The sequence below is a fragment of the Aspergillus sclerotioniger genome (genome assembly GCF_003184525.1).
Source record: "Aspergillus sclerotioniger CBS 115572 chromosome Unknown BO94scaffold_40, whole genome shotgun sequence".
NCBI classification, from domain to species: domain Eukaryota; kingdom Fungi; phylum Ascomycota; class Eurotiomycetes; order Eurotiales; family Aspergillaceae; genus Aspergillus; species Aspergillus sclerotioniger.
Genome location: NW_020291030.1, coordinates 155,070 through 171,239, shown reverse-complemented (window position 1 = coordinate 171,239; position 16,170 = coordinate 155,070). Strand labels below are relative to the sequence as shown.

The 16,170-nt window shown below is 50.8% G+C and overlaps 6 protein-coding genes across 6 annotated transcripts; 4 read left to right on the top strand and 2 right to left on the bottom strand.

Annotated features, from left to right (window-relative positions):
* The first annotated feature begins 506 nt into the window (after positions 1-506).
* On the top strand, positions 507-978 carry BO94DRAFT_291653 (uncharacterized protein). The gene has a single exon (XM_025606691.1). The coding sequence runs from the start codon at positions 688-690 to the stop codon at positions 925-927; it is 240 nt and encodes a 79-aa protein (XP_025462538.1). The 5' UTR covers positions 507-687; the 3' UTR covers positions 928-978.
* On the bottom strand, positions 963-2,725 carry arp6 (actin family protein). Its single transcript, XM_025612801.1, has 2 exons — positions 2,115-2,725; positions 963-2,053 (listed from the first exon to the last, which is right to left on the bottom strand). Exons 1-2 carry the CDS (start codon positions 2,608-2,610, stop codon positions 1,341-1,343), a joined length of 1,209 nt encoding a protein of 402 aa, XP_025462537.1. The 5' UTR covers positions 2,611-2,725; the 3' UTR covers positions 963-1,340.
* Positions 2,726-3,527: 802 nt separating this feature from the next.
* Positions 3,528-4,604, top strand: BO94DRAFT_477482 (uncharacterized protein; the record flags this gene model as incomplete). Its single annotated transcript, XM_025608644.1, has 1 exon — positions 3,528-4,604. One exon carries the CDS (start codon positions 3,528-3,530, stop codon positions 4,602-4,604), a length of 1,077 nt encoding a protein of 358 aa, XP_025462536.1.
* Positions 4,605-4,730: 126 nt separating this feature from the next.
* BO94DRAFT_579074 (uncharacterized protein) lies at positions 4,731-8,067 on the bottom strand. Its single transcript, XM_025615244.1, has one exon. The coding sequence runs from the start codon at positions 7,819-7,821 to the stop codon at positions 4,855-4,857; it is 2,967 nt and encodes a 988-aa protein (XP_025462535.1). The 5' UTR covers positions 7,822-8,067; the 3' UTR covers positions 4,731-4,854.
* Positions 8,068-9,860: 1,793 nt separating this feature from the next.
* BO94DRAFT_590345 (uncharacterized protein) lies at positions 9,861-11,303 on the top strand (the record flags this gene model as incomplete). The annotated part of the gene is made up of 1 exon (XM_025616014.1): positions 9,861-11,303. The coding sequence occupies one exon, from the start codon at positions 9,861-9,863 to the stop codon at positions 11,301-11,303; it is 1,443 nt and encodes a 480-aa protein (XP_025462534.1).
* Positions 11,304-14,130: 2,827 nt separating this feature from the next.
* On the top strand, positions 14,131-15,662 carry BO94DRAFT_502651 (60S ribosomal protein eL13). Its single transcript, XM_025609457.1, has 5 exons — positions 14,131-14,165; positions 14,283-14,316; positions 14,428-14,474; positions 14,596-14,754; positions 14,874-15,662. Exons 1-5 carry the CDS (start codon positions 14,163-14,165, stop codon positions 15,306-15,308), a joined length of 678 nt encoding a protein of 225 aa, XP_025462533.1. The 5' UTR covers positions 14,131-14,162; the 3' UTR covers positions 15,309-15,662.
* The last annotated feature ends 508 nt before the right edge of the window (positions 15,663-16,170 follow it).

Here is a 16,170-nt window from a genome sequence, read left to right as displayed (position 1 = left end):
TAATCGCTGGTCTTCGACTAGAAAGTAGGGCACGAGAAACGAGGAGTAGACAATAGGGACATAATACTGAGGCCGATGGGACGTATCTTGGATCTGGTTTTCTGGTTTTCGTGGTATAAATTTGAGTTTGTAGGAGTAATAACGAGCATAAATTCGCCGGAGCAGGAGGGACAGATGTCAGACTTTATAGACATATACACCCGGTAGTCGGACTGCTCGGCATATCCTGCCGGACGCCCGTCGCATGAGGGGGGTGGGCATATTGCGCGACAACTAAGCGGCCATGCCATGGGTAGAGTGGTCGAATGCCACATGTCCGAGTCCATTATTTGCTAGAGATGCCTCCCAGACAACGCTTCCTGTCCAGAGTCCGTCATCATTCGCCCGTGCAGCTGTAGGATGACCTCGGAGAGGGGCACTGCCTGATCCTCCCTTGACCAACCATGGGGGACGGAGAGATTAGGGGATCATAGCGACACTGGTCGGATGGACGAGTAAACCGCGCACCGAGCAGCAGCATGCGGTTGACCGTCGTCGCTTGAGGTGTCGACGTGTTCGAGTGCGGGGCGGGAGTGACGGAGGAGAGAGGAGAGAGGCTGGCCGACGATTAGGTAGCAAGCCAGTGCCGTTGGGAGGGAACCACCATCCCAGCCTCACCGCAACACTTACCAATCCCACCCATCAGTCATGACTCACCCGCCCAACAGACGTCTGGAGCGGTTTACCGGCTCCCTGATTGCGTTGTCGAGCAGCACCCAATGCACTAGTAGCTCCTTGATAACCATCACCGCCGTCCCCGACGGAAATTCCTCTGGAGAGATGGTCGATTGGCCAATGAACGGCTGGGACATAACGACATTGTTTTACGATTTCCACCGTCTTTCGCATCGGCCCAAAATCTTCGAGGGTATCACGGAAAGATGCTAAAGGGAAAAAAAAAAAAAAAAAAAAAAAAAGATCAAGGCAGGCAAGCAACTTCTATCAAACCCGTGCGAAACCTGAACTCCACAGACATCCTTGCCAACCGAGCTTATAGCGCACCAGTAAACTTCCGACTAGCCCAGGAAGAACCGTGTTCTTGGTACTCCTGCCGTGTGATTGCGACTTTCTTGAGGTCGTCTTTATTGGTGGCAAATCGGGACGCCCCCAGCCAGGTGGAGCGAATCGGACTGTGCGCAAAGGATCATCAGCTTGTAGCTCAAGGACAGTCGACGGTAGGGCAGCGCTTACTCTTGAGGGCATCGAACTCGTACAGCGCATTCCGCGGAAGCCAGTTGACGCAGTTCGGTCTCCCTGCACCAGGTTAGCAATCTGCCAATCCGTGAATATATGATGCCACCTTACAGTCTTTCCACAAATCCGGGGAGGAGCGCATTGCCGCCGACGACCAAAATGTTGGCCAGGAAGGCGGGGTGCAGTCCGGTAGGCAAGACAGAAAGACTCTGCATGATAATATCCGGTATCCCGGCCTGCTTCATGCCAATATCACCAGGCGTGAACAGTATCTCCGGAACAGCAAAGCGCTCGTTGCCCAAGACCAGGGCGTCTTCGGATAGTGCTTCCGTGTTGGCACCCGAGAGAGCTCCCTTCCTCTTCTTGGCATTCAACAAAGACTCGTGTGGTCGCATGAAGCCCTTCTTGCCTGCATTGGGGTCGGGGAGGACATAATCTACCATCACACCCTCGCTGGGCTCGGGCAGGCCACGTTTCCGACTGCCTTTCCACGTTTGTTCCATGTCGTTAGCGAAGTTGTTACTCACAAAACAAACTGCCTCTTTAACTTCGTTCATTATATACGTTTCTTCCACCATGTTGTACTGTCGTACGGAGACCATCTCTTTCAAATAATTCGTAAGATGCTTGCCCCCAAGGTCGAGTCTGCGAATTGCACGTTGGAGCGGCTGCCCCTTGTAAACCGGCGTCACGGTGGTGTGAGAGTAGCCGGAATCGACCACTAGGAGACATTCTCTTGCGGGCACAACCGAGTTTGTCTCCTGCACGATAGGATCCCCGAACAGAGACTGGATGTTATTCCAAGCATTCAGCGACGGGCCTAGGCGACGCATATTCCAATTAGCGGCGCAAAGGACAAATACGGCTATCTGGCGCCTTACCAACGCATCTTAGATAACCCCCAAATCCCCACTCTTCCATCACAATCTCATCCGCATTCTTCTGTAGCGCCGGCAATGCATTCGGCGCCTCCGTCAACAGAAGCGTCGTCTCTTCCGGGTCCGTGATGCGAAGATCCTTGCTGCGCACGGTCTTTTCGTCCAAAAACGAGTGTTCCCATATTTCCTTCTGCGCTTCCCAGTTCACAGTGTATCCTTTTTCGACGGGGCGGCGAAACGTCATCTCGTTCCAGTCCGTCACATGCGTGTTGAGCTGAGAACCGACGTAGATCTTGTTGCCACGGGTCTTGACAATCGCGTTGGGGATATCCGAGCACGCCGAAAGCGCCTTCGATTCGTCTTCCGGGGGTGAGCATCCAGGCGCATAGCCAGCTTTCATAGTATACGCGCCATTATCAATGATGAATATCTTGTCCGGTAGAGATTGGACCTTGGCGACGGAAGCCCTTCCGGAAGGACGAGGTTTGGTGGTGCCCATTTTTGGGGGGTGGGGGATTAGGTCATTAGAATCGAGCTATCATGATCCTCTGCACGACACATGGGCGGATGTAATTAGGAAGGAGAAGTCCGTGCTGGTGAGTGGAGGGGGGCTGAAGATGGGTGTCGATGGCCTCTGGCCGTGACGGAGCTTTCGGTCGCTGAGGCGGAGGTCGGAGATGCCAAGCAGTCCAGCTCCCAAATCGGCAAATGAGGGCTCAGGTTTAGGGCATGGCTGCTTGTTCGTCCATCTAGCAGTATTGGATTTATTTGCCAGTAAAATGAGGGGTAGGAATGCTAATCACATGTTATATATACCGCACATGAATAGATCTGCTGTTCATTGGAGTAGTGATCTGTCAGGAGGGAAAGAAGTTCGAAGAGAATTTACAAGCAGTTATCCCAAGGAACTACTGAAGCAAAGAGGAGGGGGGGACAAGCGGGGGAATATCCGTGTATTATCCTGTGTCTGTAGAGTGTAAAGGCTGAATGAACGGTACTAGGTGATTCGTATCATCTCTATTGGCATAAATAGTAGTATGGATGTCTTTCGGGTAATATATTCTACTACCAGCTAGACCAAGTATGTAGTAGTAGCCAATACATGCTAACTCTTCCTCCTACCCATTGATAGGTACATACTGGGATGTATGAGCATCCAGCAGCGAGCTGCAAGCTCCTATCTGCATTTACCCTAACCTAGTGAATGGAGGGTATGTATCTCGGCCCCCCAAGAAATGGCATCAGCATCAGGCAAACCCGACGCCCGCAGGTGACCCCGCAGAACCCTAATCGGAATTGAAGCCGCCCCGCCGCAACAACAAATTTCTCCGCCCGTCAGGTTCGTCCATCAGCGTCGACTTCGCTCCCTTCGCATTGATAACCCGTCCCCGCCATAACAGATCAAATCAGATGAGAATGTCGAAGAAGCTTCAAACCACCCTTACAACAAGCCTGACGCTTCTGGAGCAATTCCAGGGAGCCATGTCCTCCCCTATTGGAGATGTAACGTCCGCCGAGCTCTCCGGGAAAGACGCCTTGCCCCTCCTCTCGGCCTCGGCCACCACCCTGAAGTCGCAGGCCACCAAGCTCTCACTTGTTGCGATCACTTCACCCTTCACCCCCTCGGCCGTGACAACCGTTCTCTCCGCCGTGAACGAATCCGTGCTTCCATCCCTGATCACGGCAGCACTGCTCGTTACCCCGGCCGATCACACCAAAGCATTCCAGACCGAAGTGAATGTTCTAGTCCAGACAACCCTGAAAGAAACTGCAGCGCTCCTTCAAGATGTTCAGATCATTGCGAAGAAGAACGAAGCTCAAAAGCAAGCGGGCGATTTATCTCAGTCGGAGAAGGATGCTGTCACAGTAGCGGCAGGGCGCTTGTGGGAATCTTGCGATGCCCTGATCGATATCGCAACCAAGGGAGTGGTTGGGTTCGTGGTCCGACGGGTGGAGGAATGGAGAGATCTCGTGCGGGACGCGGTCCAGGAAATCGAGGAGTGGGACCCCGACGAGGAGGGCGATGAGTTCTTCGATGAACTCTTGAGCGATGACGGAAAGGCCGGCGATGACTCAGAGGAGGATGAAGAGGATGAAGATACCGCTGCCGTCCATGCACAGAAAAAATCGGCCCTCCGGATACTCAAACCAGTCTTGCAGATATACCCCGCTATCATCGCGAACCGACTAAAGAGAACCTCCAACGCTTCAGCAGCTATCGGCAAGCTGGAATTCCTAATGAAAGAACTGCAGCAGATTCCAGGCCATGTCGATGAGATAGCGGGGGCGTTGTATGAAGCGAACCTAGAGGGTTCGGTCCAATATCTTCGTAAGACGAAGGACTGTGCCGTCAAGGCCGTCGATCTAGTCACTCTATCTTGGGATGTGACGGGATCTGCCGGCGCTCAGCAAGACAAGGAGGACAGGTTCACAGCCTGGTCCAGAACCTGGTCAAAAGTTATGGACGAAGTGAGCAGGTCTGTTAGTGATTAGTAACGTGCTGAATACGATATTCAACCCCACTTTCTTATTCGAGGCCGGGGAAAGGGTCAAATGTGGGCCGGTGTTTCCCTGGCTATGCGTAGCCAGGTCTTAAAATTCATGATACCAAAGGATTTAAGTATGTGCGTTTTAGATGAATAATGTACATGGTGTAATAATAATAATCCGAAACCAAGTGTTTCCCCAAGCAGATATCCTCGGCCATACCCGAGCACCTCCAATGTCACCATGCTGCAAGTCATCACTCCTCGTTCGAATCGTCCCCTGATTCCCATCCCTGAAGTTCTTCAGCAGGAATGCGGTCCTTCAGCCATTCAAGAATTGCATCGGTCCCCTTCGCGACAACCTGCCAGCGGGGAACCCGAAAGCTGTTTCCCGCTACTTCGAATCGTCTCAGGGGTGAGCCGTTACCCCAGTTCTTGCTGGAGCCCTCTCCCCTTAACAGGCCAAGCTTCGGTGGGAGAACACCAATATCATTGTTCCCTACGTCTAGTACCTGGAGACCTTGTACGGAATCAAAGTTCAGATTGCTGATTCGGTTATCGGCAGCTAGGAGTGTTGTTAGGTTCGGGTAACTTCGCCGCACGGCAGGAAGAGGGCCTGAAAGACGGTTATATGAGACGTCTAGGAAAGTAAGAGCCGGGGCTGTAAGGCTGCTTAGCAGCGGCTGAAGCGTACTCAAATTGGCAGCACTGAGGTTGAGATTCTGGAGATTGGGAAGAGTAAGGGATGCTGAGAAGAGAGACGCCCCGTCAAGTGGGTTATTCGATAGATCTAGGTCGGTGAGGTTGGATGCGAGCATGCTGAGGGCGGGAACCGGAAAGCAGCGCAGCTCGTTGTGTTGCAATTGGAGACATCTGATGTCGTGAAAGCTGATGCGTTCCAACTCCTCTACCTCCAGTTCCTGCAGCTCAGTGTAGGATCTGTCAACAACACCGCCGGCTTTGATTTGCCAAGAGGCTGTTTGAGCCGGGGTTTCCGGCGCCAACGTAAACTGAGTTGCAACCGAGCCTTCATCGTCGGTATCTTGCGGTTCTGGTTCGCACCGGTTTCGCAAGTCGCGCTTCAGGTCCTCTGTGGTCATGCTCAAGAACCTACGTTCCCGAAGAGGATTGTTAGCTATGCGGAACGTGAAGAGGTTCTCCATCAACCCGATTTTCGCATCTAGCCTCGAGATATCGTTCCCAGTGAAGTCAACATTCCTAACGTTCTTCAGGCCCGTGAACCCCTGGGGAAGATCTGATATGCTGTTATCCTCGGCTGACAAGGTTAAAAGAGCCTGCCATGAGGAAATATCAGGAAGGGTCTGGATGCGGTTCGTATTGATTGCTAGAGTCTGTATGTTGGGAAGCTCCAAGCTTTCGTGATCCGAAAGCCTCACCAATGCATTGCTGGCTACATCCAAGATCTGCAGTGTCTCGAACTTACGCACACAAGCTGGCAAAAGAGTGTCTTTTAATTTATTCCTCGGAGCGTGGATCTCTTTTAGAGGGAGTGAATGCAGGGTTTCAAAAGGCAATGAGTTCAGCTCATTATTGCCGACGTTCAAGACTCGAAGTGAAACCAGTTCTCCCAGCTCCCGTGGAAGGTCTGTGAGGGAGTTCTCGTGCAGATCTAAGATCTCCAAGTTGCTGAGACGTGCGATGTCCGAGGTAAGCGCCCCTTTCAACCTGTTCCTGGCGAGCCTAAGATCCCTAAGGGATATCATGTCCATAACAACGCGTATGTCATTAATAGTAAGGCTGTTATTCGACAGGTTCAGGGTGTGCAGCCGCTGCAGTCTTCTGAAGCCCAAGGGTAGAGATTGCAGCATATTCCCGTGCAGGTCCAGAAGTTCAAGACCCCCGAATTGATTTCCCCTTTCGTCAATATCTGGGTCTAGCTCCTGGGCATCGATATTGGGGAAGGCATCGTTGGGGAGTTCCGTGAACTCGTTATCCGCAGCGATAAATCTAACAAGGTCCACGCTCTCGTACCACTCAGTGGTGGAATTGGGATCAAAATCGTACATCGTCATAACTTCTTTTGGCAATTCTTTTAGGGACATGGCTGCGATGTTGAGATGACCAGAAGTTCGGCCTGCTTCAATGCGCTTCCGCAGGAGCCCGTGGTTCGAGTCCTTAGGTCTCTGGTTGAACGGATCCTGCGTATCAAAACTGTTCCCCCGGTCAAAGGTTGTCGCCTTTGTGCTTTTCTGTGCCTCGGCCTTCCGCGCGGCTTTGGCCTTTGCAATGCTTTCCCTCAAAGCGCTAGAGGATCTTGAAACCTTCCTAGTTTCAATTTCAGTCTGCTGTTCTGCGGTTAGGTCGGATGTGGTAGACTTTGCGGACGGCGACCGTGACCCTATTAACGATGGCTTTTGTCCCGATAGCCTCGGTTGCATCTTTCTTGTTTTCTTCACCTCCAGGCGTTGTTGCGGGGCATCTGCAACTGATTCGGCGGGCCTTGAATACGCCCTGCTAGGCACAGGACGAGGATCGGATGCAGATGCCAGATTATTGGTTCGATCGTAGGTGGTTATTCTAGCTGATGGCTTTTTCAGCTTCGAGGGACTATCTGTACTTGAGATGGAACTTTGATCGCCTGCTGCACTGTTCGCAGACAAAGATGGACCAGACCTTGACGGGAGACGCATGGCAGACGGTGGGCGGGAAAGATAGTCGCCTCCGCTAGGTTGACGAGAAGACGACCTCGATGGCGACCTTGAATAACTAGTCATTGCAGACGGTGGACGAGATGGCGAGCGCATTGGGCTAGTTGCGCCGAAGAAATTAGACTGTCTCCCCTGAGGTCCAGGCGAAGGAGGGATCTGGGAAAGGGTCTCGATCGTTCGTTCGGACAGCGAAGGTCGTGTACGGCCCCGAGCTTCCGCATCATCGACCTCCAGATGAAGGGGTTTGTTATTCGGCGCCCCTTCAACTTCCAACCCCCTCGCATCGCTTGTCTTTGTCTGCGAGACATCTCTTCGCTGTTGCTGACTGACCACGGGCTTCTTCGGCAGGGTGTTCTTCGGTAAGGGCTTCTTAAACACAGGTTCCTGGGAGGGTCTGCGCGATCGACTGGCGTTGAGACCCAGGTCGGTTTGTAGCTTGTCGCGAGATGGGGACGGACGGATCGATTTATTGGTGGCAGATGTCGGCAGAGGTAACCTGGAGGTCAACCGGGGGATACCGCTCGGTCGGCCAGGTGTTTTTTGCGAGTTATCCATGCTTTGGTTAGTCGCAGTTGGAGGTTTGCCTTGCGTGAATGAAAAGGGCAATGTATTGGCGGTGCGGAATTTGAGAGATTATATGGTGGCACGCTCACAGGTAGAAGGCCATGACAATCCGAGTTTAGGAGAGAGACGTAAGATCAACCGAGCCAAGATGTCAAGATATGAGAGCGCGATAACGCGGGTCTTTGTTAAGGCGCTGTTCTCAGGGAAGACCCGACCGCGACTTCTTGTCGGGATTGATTGTTTACAGCTTCGCACGAGGGGGAAATCGGATGGGATGGGCCGCTGCCTGAGGCTGCCGGTTAGTTCCCTGATCCGCCCCCCACATCGGCGAGATCGTCCCGATGGAACTGGAGACCCTCAAGAGACTGAGAGGGGTTCATTCGGTCTGAAGGACCCATCTAATCATCTACTATACTTTCTGACAGTTCTGGGTACTCCGTAAAGGGGATGGGAAAAGTATTCTCCAATGTGACCTGTCGTTGACCCCAGTCATCAATGTGGACGGTTTTCCATAGTGTATTCTGTTCGGCAAATAAGCCTATCATTGATTGATATAGATATTCCAGGTTCTAATGTGGCTCTTCCCTTTGTCACTGGTTATTATCACCAATCCAATCACCTCCAAAATCACATGGCCGGAAATTGCGGTACACAAGGTACAAAACCCAAGCACTACTATGTATTACTAACTTCCGGGCGAGATTCAGAGTCAAAATATGTAGCCCTACAATCCAAGCTTTTACCCAAGAACATACCTAGTACTATGAAACACCTTGCGTGGAGTGCGTATATTCTGTACACCTATCTAGTAGGCATCAATGGCCTGGAATGATCTGACAAATAGTCAACCTAGAAATCCCCCGTACTTCTGAGATACATACACACTTCGTGCGCCGTAATAGTAGCATTACTTTGCCATATCGTCTTTCAAATTAATGCTCATTCTTACCAAGCATAACCCCCCTTTCCATGTCCTCTCGGGAGCCACCACTATTCTGGTGATATCTATTGAATCTTAGTGCCGATAACTTCTTGTTCATTATCATGTTGCTTGGGGAGAGTTCGATCGATTGATTTAGAATGTATACCGTTTGATCGCCATCCACCATGTTCGCGGCTTGGAACAAAAAAGATCAGGATCCAGGTTCCCGAGCAATGAATGCACTGTGGCTATAATCCCAGAAATCTATCTACCAACCTGGATCGTTCCTACGCAGTTGCGGCCGTTGCCCGAGTGACCAAGGCTCTGGCCCATGGGGTTCGGCCTGTGTTTACCTTTGGTGAGCGCGGCGGATCTGCGGGCTAGCTGAATCGGGGATGGCAGGGAGCTAGCGCGCGGCTGGGCTCACGTGGGTGCGGGTGGTTGGTCGTGGTTGGTCAAGGCTGAGCATCGCAAGCGACCTCCCAGCCTCCCCCGATGTGCGCAACGCCTGCAACAAACATCCTTAAGGCATCAAACCGTCCCTCCGCCCGCGCTCCTTGCTTCCTTCATCTCATTCACCTGTCTCCTTCATCTGCAATACCCCTCCTTGAACCCCCTGGCATCTTGCCCATCTTCTGTCAAGCTCCCTTCCGGCTCAGCTTTGCGTCTTCCGCTCTGGCTCTTTGCTACCGCCTCCTTATCGCCTACTACTAAGTACCTTGCTTTCGGTCCAACGTGCCTCAACGGCCCTATCAGTGATAAGCGCACCGACCCAGCTGTCCGTCGCAGCTCGACTCAAGTGACATCCGATCTGGAGCAGTTGAATCGATTTCACCGTAGTAGTCTTGCTTCCACTGAGATCTCCTGCCCCTTACCGTTGCATTCCTTGGGGGCCCTGCAGCAACCAAGCCTACGAACCCGTTTCATCCCGTCAGGTTCATTGAAGTAGCCGTACCGATTGATCGATCGTGCTTCGGACCTGGTATGCGCCTGACAGCCCCCGCGACAATCATCGTGTCCAACGCATTTATGCAGCCATTACTGACAGACTTTCAGTGTATATATTTCTGCCTACGGGTATCACCTATCTATTCCTACTCCATCTGTCATGTCGCAAGATCCTGATTCTCAGCTCTCGCAAGGCTTCCTTGCCCCTCCCGCAGAGATCACCGGCCCCGCAACCCCCATGCTGCGTGCAAGTCTGTCTGCATCGCCAGACTTGAGCGTAGGAGCTGAGAGCCAAGCATCGCATTCCGATCAGAGTAGATCTGTATCATCTCCATCGCTACCTTCGTCCGACATGACGCCACCGCCATCCTCGCAAATTCCCGGGGCCCCTCGCCGACGTTCAAGATCCTGTTCAAGCTCATTGCTAGCTTCTCCCCCCGATATCGAAAAGACTCTCTGCGTTGCATATGGCGCTTCAGAAAATCTTCCCACGGCTGACGACATTGATACGGCCGATGAGTCGAAGCTCCGGACGATTGCAAAAGACCTATTAGGCGTCGCGCAAGAGGCCCGCATGTCGGCTCTTCACTTCAAGCTACAGAACAGTCTGCTGTCGTTTACAAGCAACGAAGCTATTAAGCGTGCTGAGGTCGAGCATAAACTAGCGAGGAGAGAAGTTGAAATTATCCAGAGCTCGGAGTATCGCAGCCGTCATTGCCAGCCAGAGATCAGAAAAGTGCAACAGATCTCCAATGTGGAGTTGGAGCTTGCCCTCAAGCGCAATCAGGAACTTGAAAGAGTGAATACGACACTTGATCGACGGCTGCGTCGGGCCAAGAAGCTAATCGAGCAAGAGAGGGAGAGGTCTGAACTTCTCAAAGAGGAAAATAACCTGTTGAAGGGACGTATCAGAGACAATCGAAAGCATTTCTCTCAAATGATCGAACATTGTCCGATGTCACCTAGCCCCCAGGCAGAGGTCCAGGTTTCTCATCGGAGAACCTTGCCTCAATTTGCGGACCACAATGGCCATCAGATGAACGGGAACGATAGCCACAATCCGTTTGCAGCGCTCCTTGCCGCCGACCGTGTCCTCAACCATGAATCTCCAAGTGTCACATCCACACCACACAGACCCCGTACCTATAAGCAGCATAATGATAGTCACATGCGTGGAAGCCATTCGCTTTCTACCCTTCCCTTAACACCATCCCGTGCTCGGATGGCCCACGAAGGGAACCAATACAACACACCAGGGAGAGAGTCTCATGACGGCCACCGCGATAGGGACAGTACGATATCGGCATCTGACATCGAGGAAGCAGAGAATGAAGAAGATATCCCTGCGTCTGAAGCGGGAGCTCTTGCCAGCAGCATGCTTCGTTCCCACACTTTCAGCAACCGTCGGGAAAGCCGAGGTCCAGCGAGTGCACCCAAGTCCAGCACTCTGTTGCAAACCAAACTGTTCGGTCAAGTGAAGAAAGCTGGTGTTGAGCGGCCCCTGAATGGTCTCAAACGCAAGGCGAGTTTTGATGGTGCGACTCCGAAGAAAGCGAAAGCGGAGGAAAGGGTGGGTCTCGGCATTGACACATGGAATAAATAAGCATGACCCGTGCACAACCATGGAGCGTGTATCACGTATAGATACACTCTATCCTTGCCTGTGACGTCCTAAGGTCAAAAAGCTTGCTTTTATCGGCTTGCTATGCTGTCTCATGTCCGTTCCTGATTAGATATGATTTTCCTTCTTACAAATTCTTTCCCTCCCCCGGGATCTGTGACGAGTGATGATATGTAAAAATTGATGGGTGCGCCGGTGTTTTCTATGGATGATGGGTATTGCTCTGGGGAATTTTGGCATCAAGGATTATTTGGTAGTTTCATTTTCATTGTCATTACTTTAATATTTTCTGAGCAGTCATGTTTGGACTTTCGGGCGTGACGCAGCTGTGCACTGAATGCCTGTTGACTAGCATAACACAGGGGCCAAAGCCATACTCTTGTGTTGCACTCGTTGACGTTGTAGGTAGTTCCTTCGAGTGGCATGTACCGACGGGACACATGCTTGTCCAGACGGGCCTTAATAAGCGCGTAATGATGTAACGTATTTCACGGGTCGACCGACCGCACGGGTCATCCGACCACCGCGTCAAAAAGTCATCACGTGTTCGGCACCTCTCTATTTAACCAACCACCATGCCTCCAAATCGAAAGAAAAATCGTCAAGAATTAATTGAGCAAGAGGGCCGGATCCAACTTGCAATTAAATATTTAAAAGATGATAAAAAACACAAAATTCGTCCAACGGCACGCGCCTACAATGTCTCATACAAAACCCTCCGCGACCGCGTACGGGGAATTCAATTTCAATTAGAACGCCGCAACCATGACCTTAAACTCTCTGAAATTCAAGAAGATACTCTAATACAGTGGATTCTATCGCGTAATCAGCGTGGAGTTACTCCACGACCTGCTCAAGTATGAGAAATGGCAAATATAATCCTACGAACCACAGACCCCTCCTCCAACCCTGTTAACAAGAACTGGGTTACCACCTTTATACAACACCATGAAGAGATCAGCTGTTAATCCACCAGAAAGTACGCCTATGAGAGAGCCAAATATAAGGATCCAAAGCTTTTATAGAACTGGTTTACAACCCTACAAGACATACGGACGGAGTTTGGAATATTAGATAAAGATATCTTCAACTTTGATAAAACAGGCTTTGTAATAGGAATAAGTACAACTACAAAGGTCATAACAAGAGCTAACATGCCTGGTAAACCTCATCTTATACAGCCAGACCAACGCGAATAAGTAATAACAATCGAGTATATCAATTCAATAGGATGGAGTATTCCCTCCACCATAATTTTCAAGGGAAATATCTATATAGTAGGATGATTCGGCAAATATAACCTCCCACATGACTAACGTATTAAATTATCAGCAAACAGATAAACAAATGATAACATTGGCCTGCAGTGGTTCAAAGAGGTCTTCTTACCTATTACAAATACTTAAAAAGTCGGCCGATATAGACTCCTTGTTCTTGACAGTCATGAGAATCATTTAACACCTGAATTCAACAAGCTCTACAAGAATAATAAAGTTATTCCCATCTGTATACCTGCTCACTCATCTCACCTTTTACAATCTCTTGATGTTGGCTGTTTTAGACTATGAAAGCGGGCGTATGGCCGCCTTGTTAAGTCAAGAATGTGACTTTCATATAATCATATTGACAAGCTTGACTTCTTATCTAAGTATCCCACCGCTCACCAGGAGGTCTTTAAGCCTCAGAATATTCAAAGCAGCTTCGCTGCAGCCGGAATACACTTATTTTGCCCTGAAAGAGTCCTTGAGAAGCTTAATATTATATTACATACACCAACACCCCCCCCCCCCCCCCCAAGCCACGAGGGGCAGTCTGCGACTTCCTCCGCGCTTACAACACCATATACGGTCAAGCAATTACAGAGACAGGCAGAGTCACTTAAAAAGCTTTTAAAAAGAGGATCGCGGAGTCCCTCTACACCTTCAAAACATGCCCTGCAGCAAATTATTAAAGGCGCCCAGATCTCTCTATACAACTGTACGCAACTAATACTTAAAAACCATGAACTCCACACTACAAATAAAAAAAAGAAGAAGAAGAAGGCACATTCTAAGCAACAGATGACTCCTACAAGCGGCCTTACGATACAAAAGGGTATAGACCTTATAGCAATAAGAAATACTCATTTAAATACAGAGATAAGACCCTCTACAGGTCCTGCACCTTCAACTTTAGACACGCCAAGACAAGCTCTACCAACATATTCTTTCTATCATATTCAGGGCCATACAAGAGCTCAATGTTCTATACGTTGTCAACACCAAGAAAATTAAAAATAATGAATTTTGCGTTGTTGCGAATGGCTTCAAGTTGTAGAGCGTGGTCGAAAAGCGGGGCGGCGGTCGGATGACCCGTGCGGTCGGTCGACCCGTGAAATACGTTAACGAACGCGTAAGGTAACGAACATGTTATCTAGGTAGTAGTAGTAACTAGTAGATAAGGGCCGGACAGTACCGTACTGCTGCATGTCGAAAAGAATACAAGCACGACTTGCAAGTCGAAACACCCAATGCAACTATCATCGGCCAGGACGGCCACCAGAAGGCTGATCAGAAGATAATCGGGAGATTGCCCAGTTGAAAGTGACTACAGGGCATTCTAGGCCAGACTATATCAAAGTAGAGGACGACCAGAGACGGATGGCGGCCAGCAAAGTCTGGGGGTGGCCTTCCGAAACGGGTAAGCAGGGTAGGGCTCGCTAAGCGAGGCGATGCGGCTCTGCGCGGGTGGCCACACCAAAAAAAGTTCCACCTAATACTGAGACGAGGAGTTTTGAGATACGACCAGCAACCACCCACGACGACGACGACAATCTCCCGGCCTTGATCCCCATCCGTCACAATGGTGCGTTATCTCTCCAGTACAGTATCGATATCATCGCTAGATGCTCGATCGATGATGAGACGCTGCTTTTTCGCAACCCGACCCATGTACTGACCGTGGACTTGCTGGTGGATATAGGCGATCAAGCACAACAACCAGATTCTCAACCAGCGTGAGTGAACCTGCTCGAGCCAGCCGATAGTGGCTTTTTTTAATATATATTTTTTTTGGGCGGATACGAGCGACCGACTGGGATTAATGGGCTGACGGGTGTTTATTTCAGACTTCCACAAGGACTGGCAGCGTCGTGTCCGCGTGCACTTCGACCAGGTACGATCCCGAAATCCTACACCCAACCGATTTCTACAACGAGCGACTCGCCTTCAAGACAGAACCAGGATGGGAAAGTTTTTACTGTTTGGTGGACTGACAATTGTTTTTGCAACCTTAGCCTGGCCGCAAGCACCGCCGTCGTGAGGCCCGTCTCGCTAAGGCCGCCGCTGTTGCTCCTCGTCCGGTTGATCAGCTGCGCCCCGTTGTGCGCTGCCCTACCGTCAAATACAACCGCCGTGTCCGTGCTGGCCGTGGTTTCACCCTTGCTGAGCTGAAGGTAAATTCGTCCCTGTGCGTCAAGATCATTAGAGGGCGACTTGGATCGGAAATGACCCTGGCGACTGGATGGACCTCGAAGAAGGACAGAGGCTTACACGATCTTTTCCCGCACTTTAGGAAGCTGGTATCCCCAAGAAGCTCGCTCGCACCGTCGGTATCGCCGTTGACCACCGCCGTGTCAACTACTCCAAGGAGTCGCTCGTCACCAATGTTGCTCGTCTCCAGGACTACAAGGCTCGCCTGATCCTCTTCCCCCGCAAGAGCGGTCAGTTCAAGAAGCTTGACTCTTCTGCCGAGGAGGTCAACGCTGCCAAGGCCGCCTTCGCTGAGGGCAAGTCCGAAGGCTTCGTCACCCGTGTCGGTGCCACCCTTCCCATCAAGAACGCCGCCGCCGAGGAGGCCGTTACTGAGGTCAAGCGTGACGACCTCCCCAAGGGTGAGGAGGCTGCCTACCGCCGCCTGCGTGACGCCCGCAGCGAGGCCCGCTACAAGGGTATCCGCGAGAAGCGTGCCAAGGCTAAGGCTGATGAGGAGTCTGCCGCCAAGAAATAAATTTGATTCACAGCTAATGATGATCGGGTCAATTTTCAAGTCGGGGATTAGTACACTGTGGCATGGCGTCGCTCCTCTATTTCCGTTTTCACCTTTGTCCTTAACATAAAAAGCTCCGAACCCCTCGAAATGCAAATGTCCCAAATTTCATGTCTCCACCTGCTAGGTCCTTACGCGAATTAAGTGAACCGTTCATCTTCCTGTTCTTTGGGCGATATACTATCTGTGGTGAAGAACGCAGGATCCGAGGCCTTGAATACCCTTCCGAGGCAGCACATCCAACCCACGCATGAAGTGATAGACCTGATGCATGGAGAGACGCTGAGTGCTAGTGTACAAATGAGATGATTTATGGAGCACCTTATGAATAAATAGCCTTCGAACCTATTGTAGTACTGCTATGACTACCTTATTGAATATCAGTCTGTGCTCTGGTCGACATTATGCCCATACTTTCATAGGTTTAATATGATCCTATAGTACATCTGGAGAACATTCCAAGCAGCCTAAGGATGTACATGTATAAGCATGAGACATGCGGCACATATAGGCTACTACTGCCTCTCCTTCCGTCGTTTAGGTAAGACCTGGATTCATCCGAGACCCCCGAATTCGGCATCCATATCCTCCCCCCCCCCAAACAAAAAAGAAAAAGCAATAAAATTAATCTACCCGATTTGAGGAGACAAGCCGAAGGTCTGTAAAGTACATGAAGAGCAAGTAAAAACCTGAAGGGGGCAAAAACCGCTGAACCCATTGCTGACGCCGATGTCGACACCCCTGTTGCTTGCATGCAGCCAATCGCGGAAACGCCGTGGAAATCCATGAATCCTGGTAACCAATTCCTTGACCACAATATCAC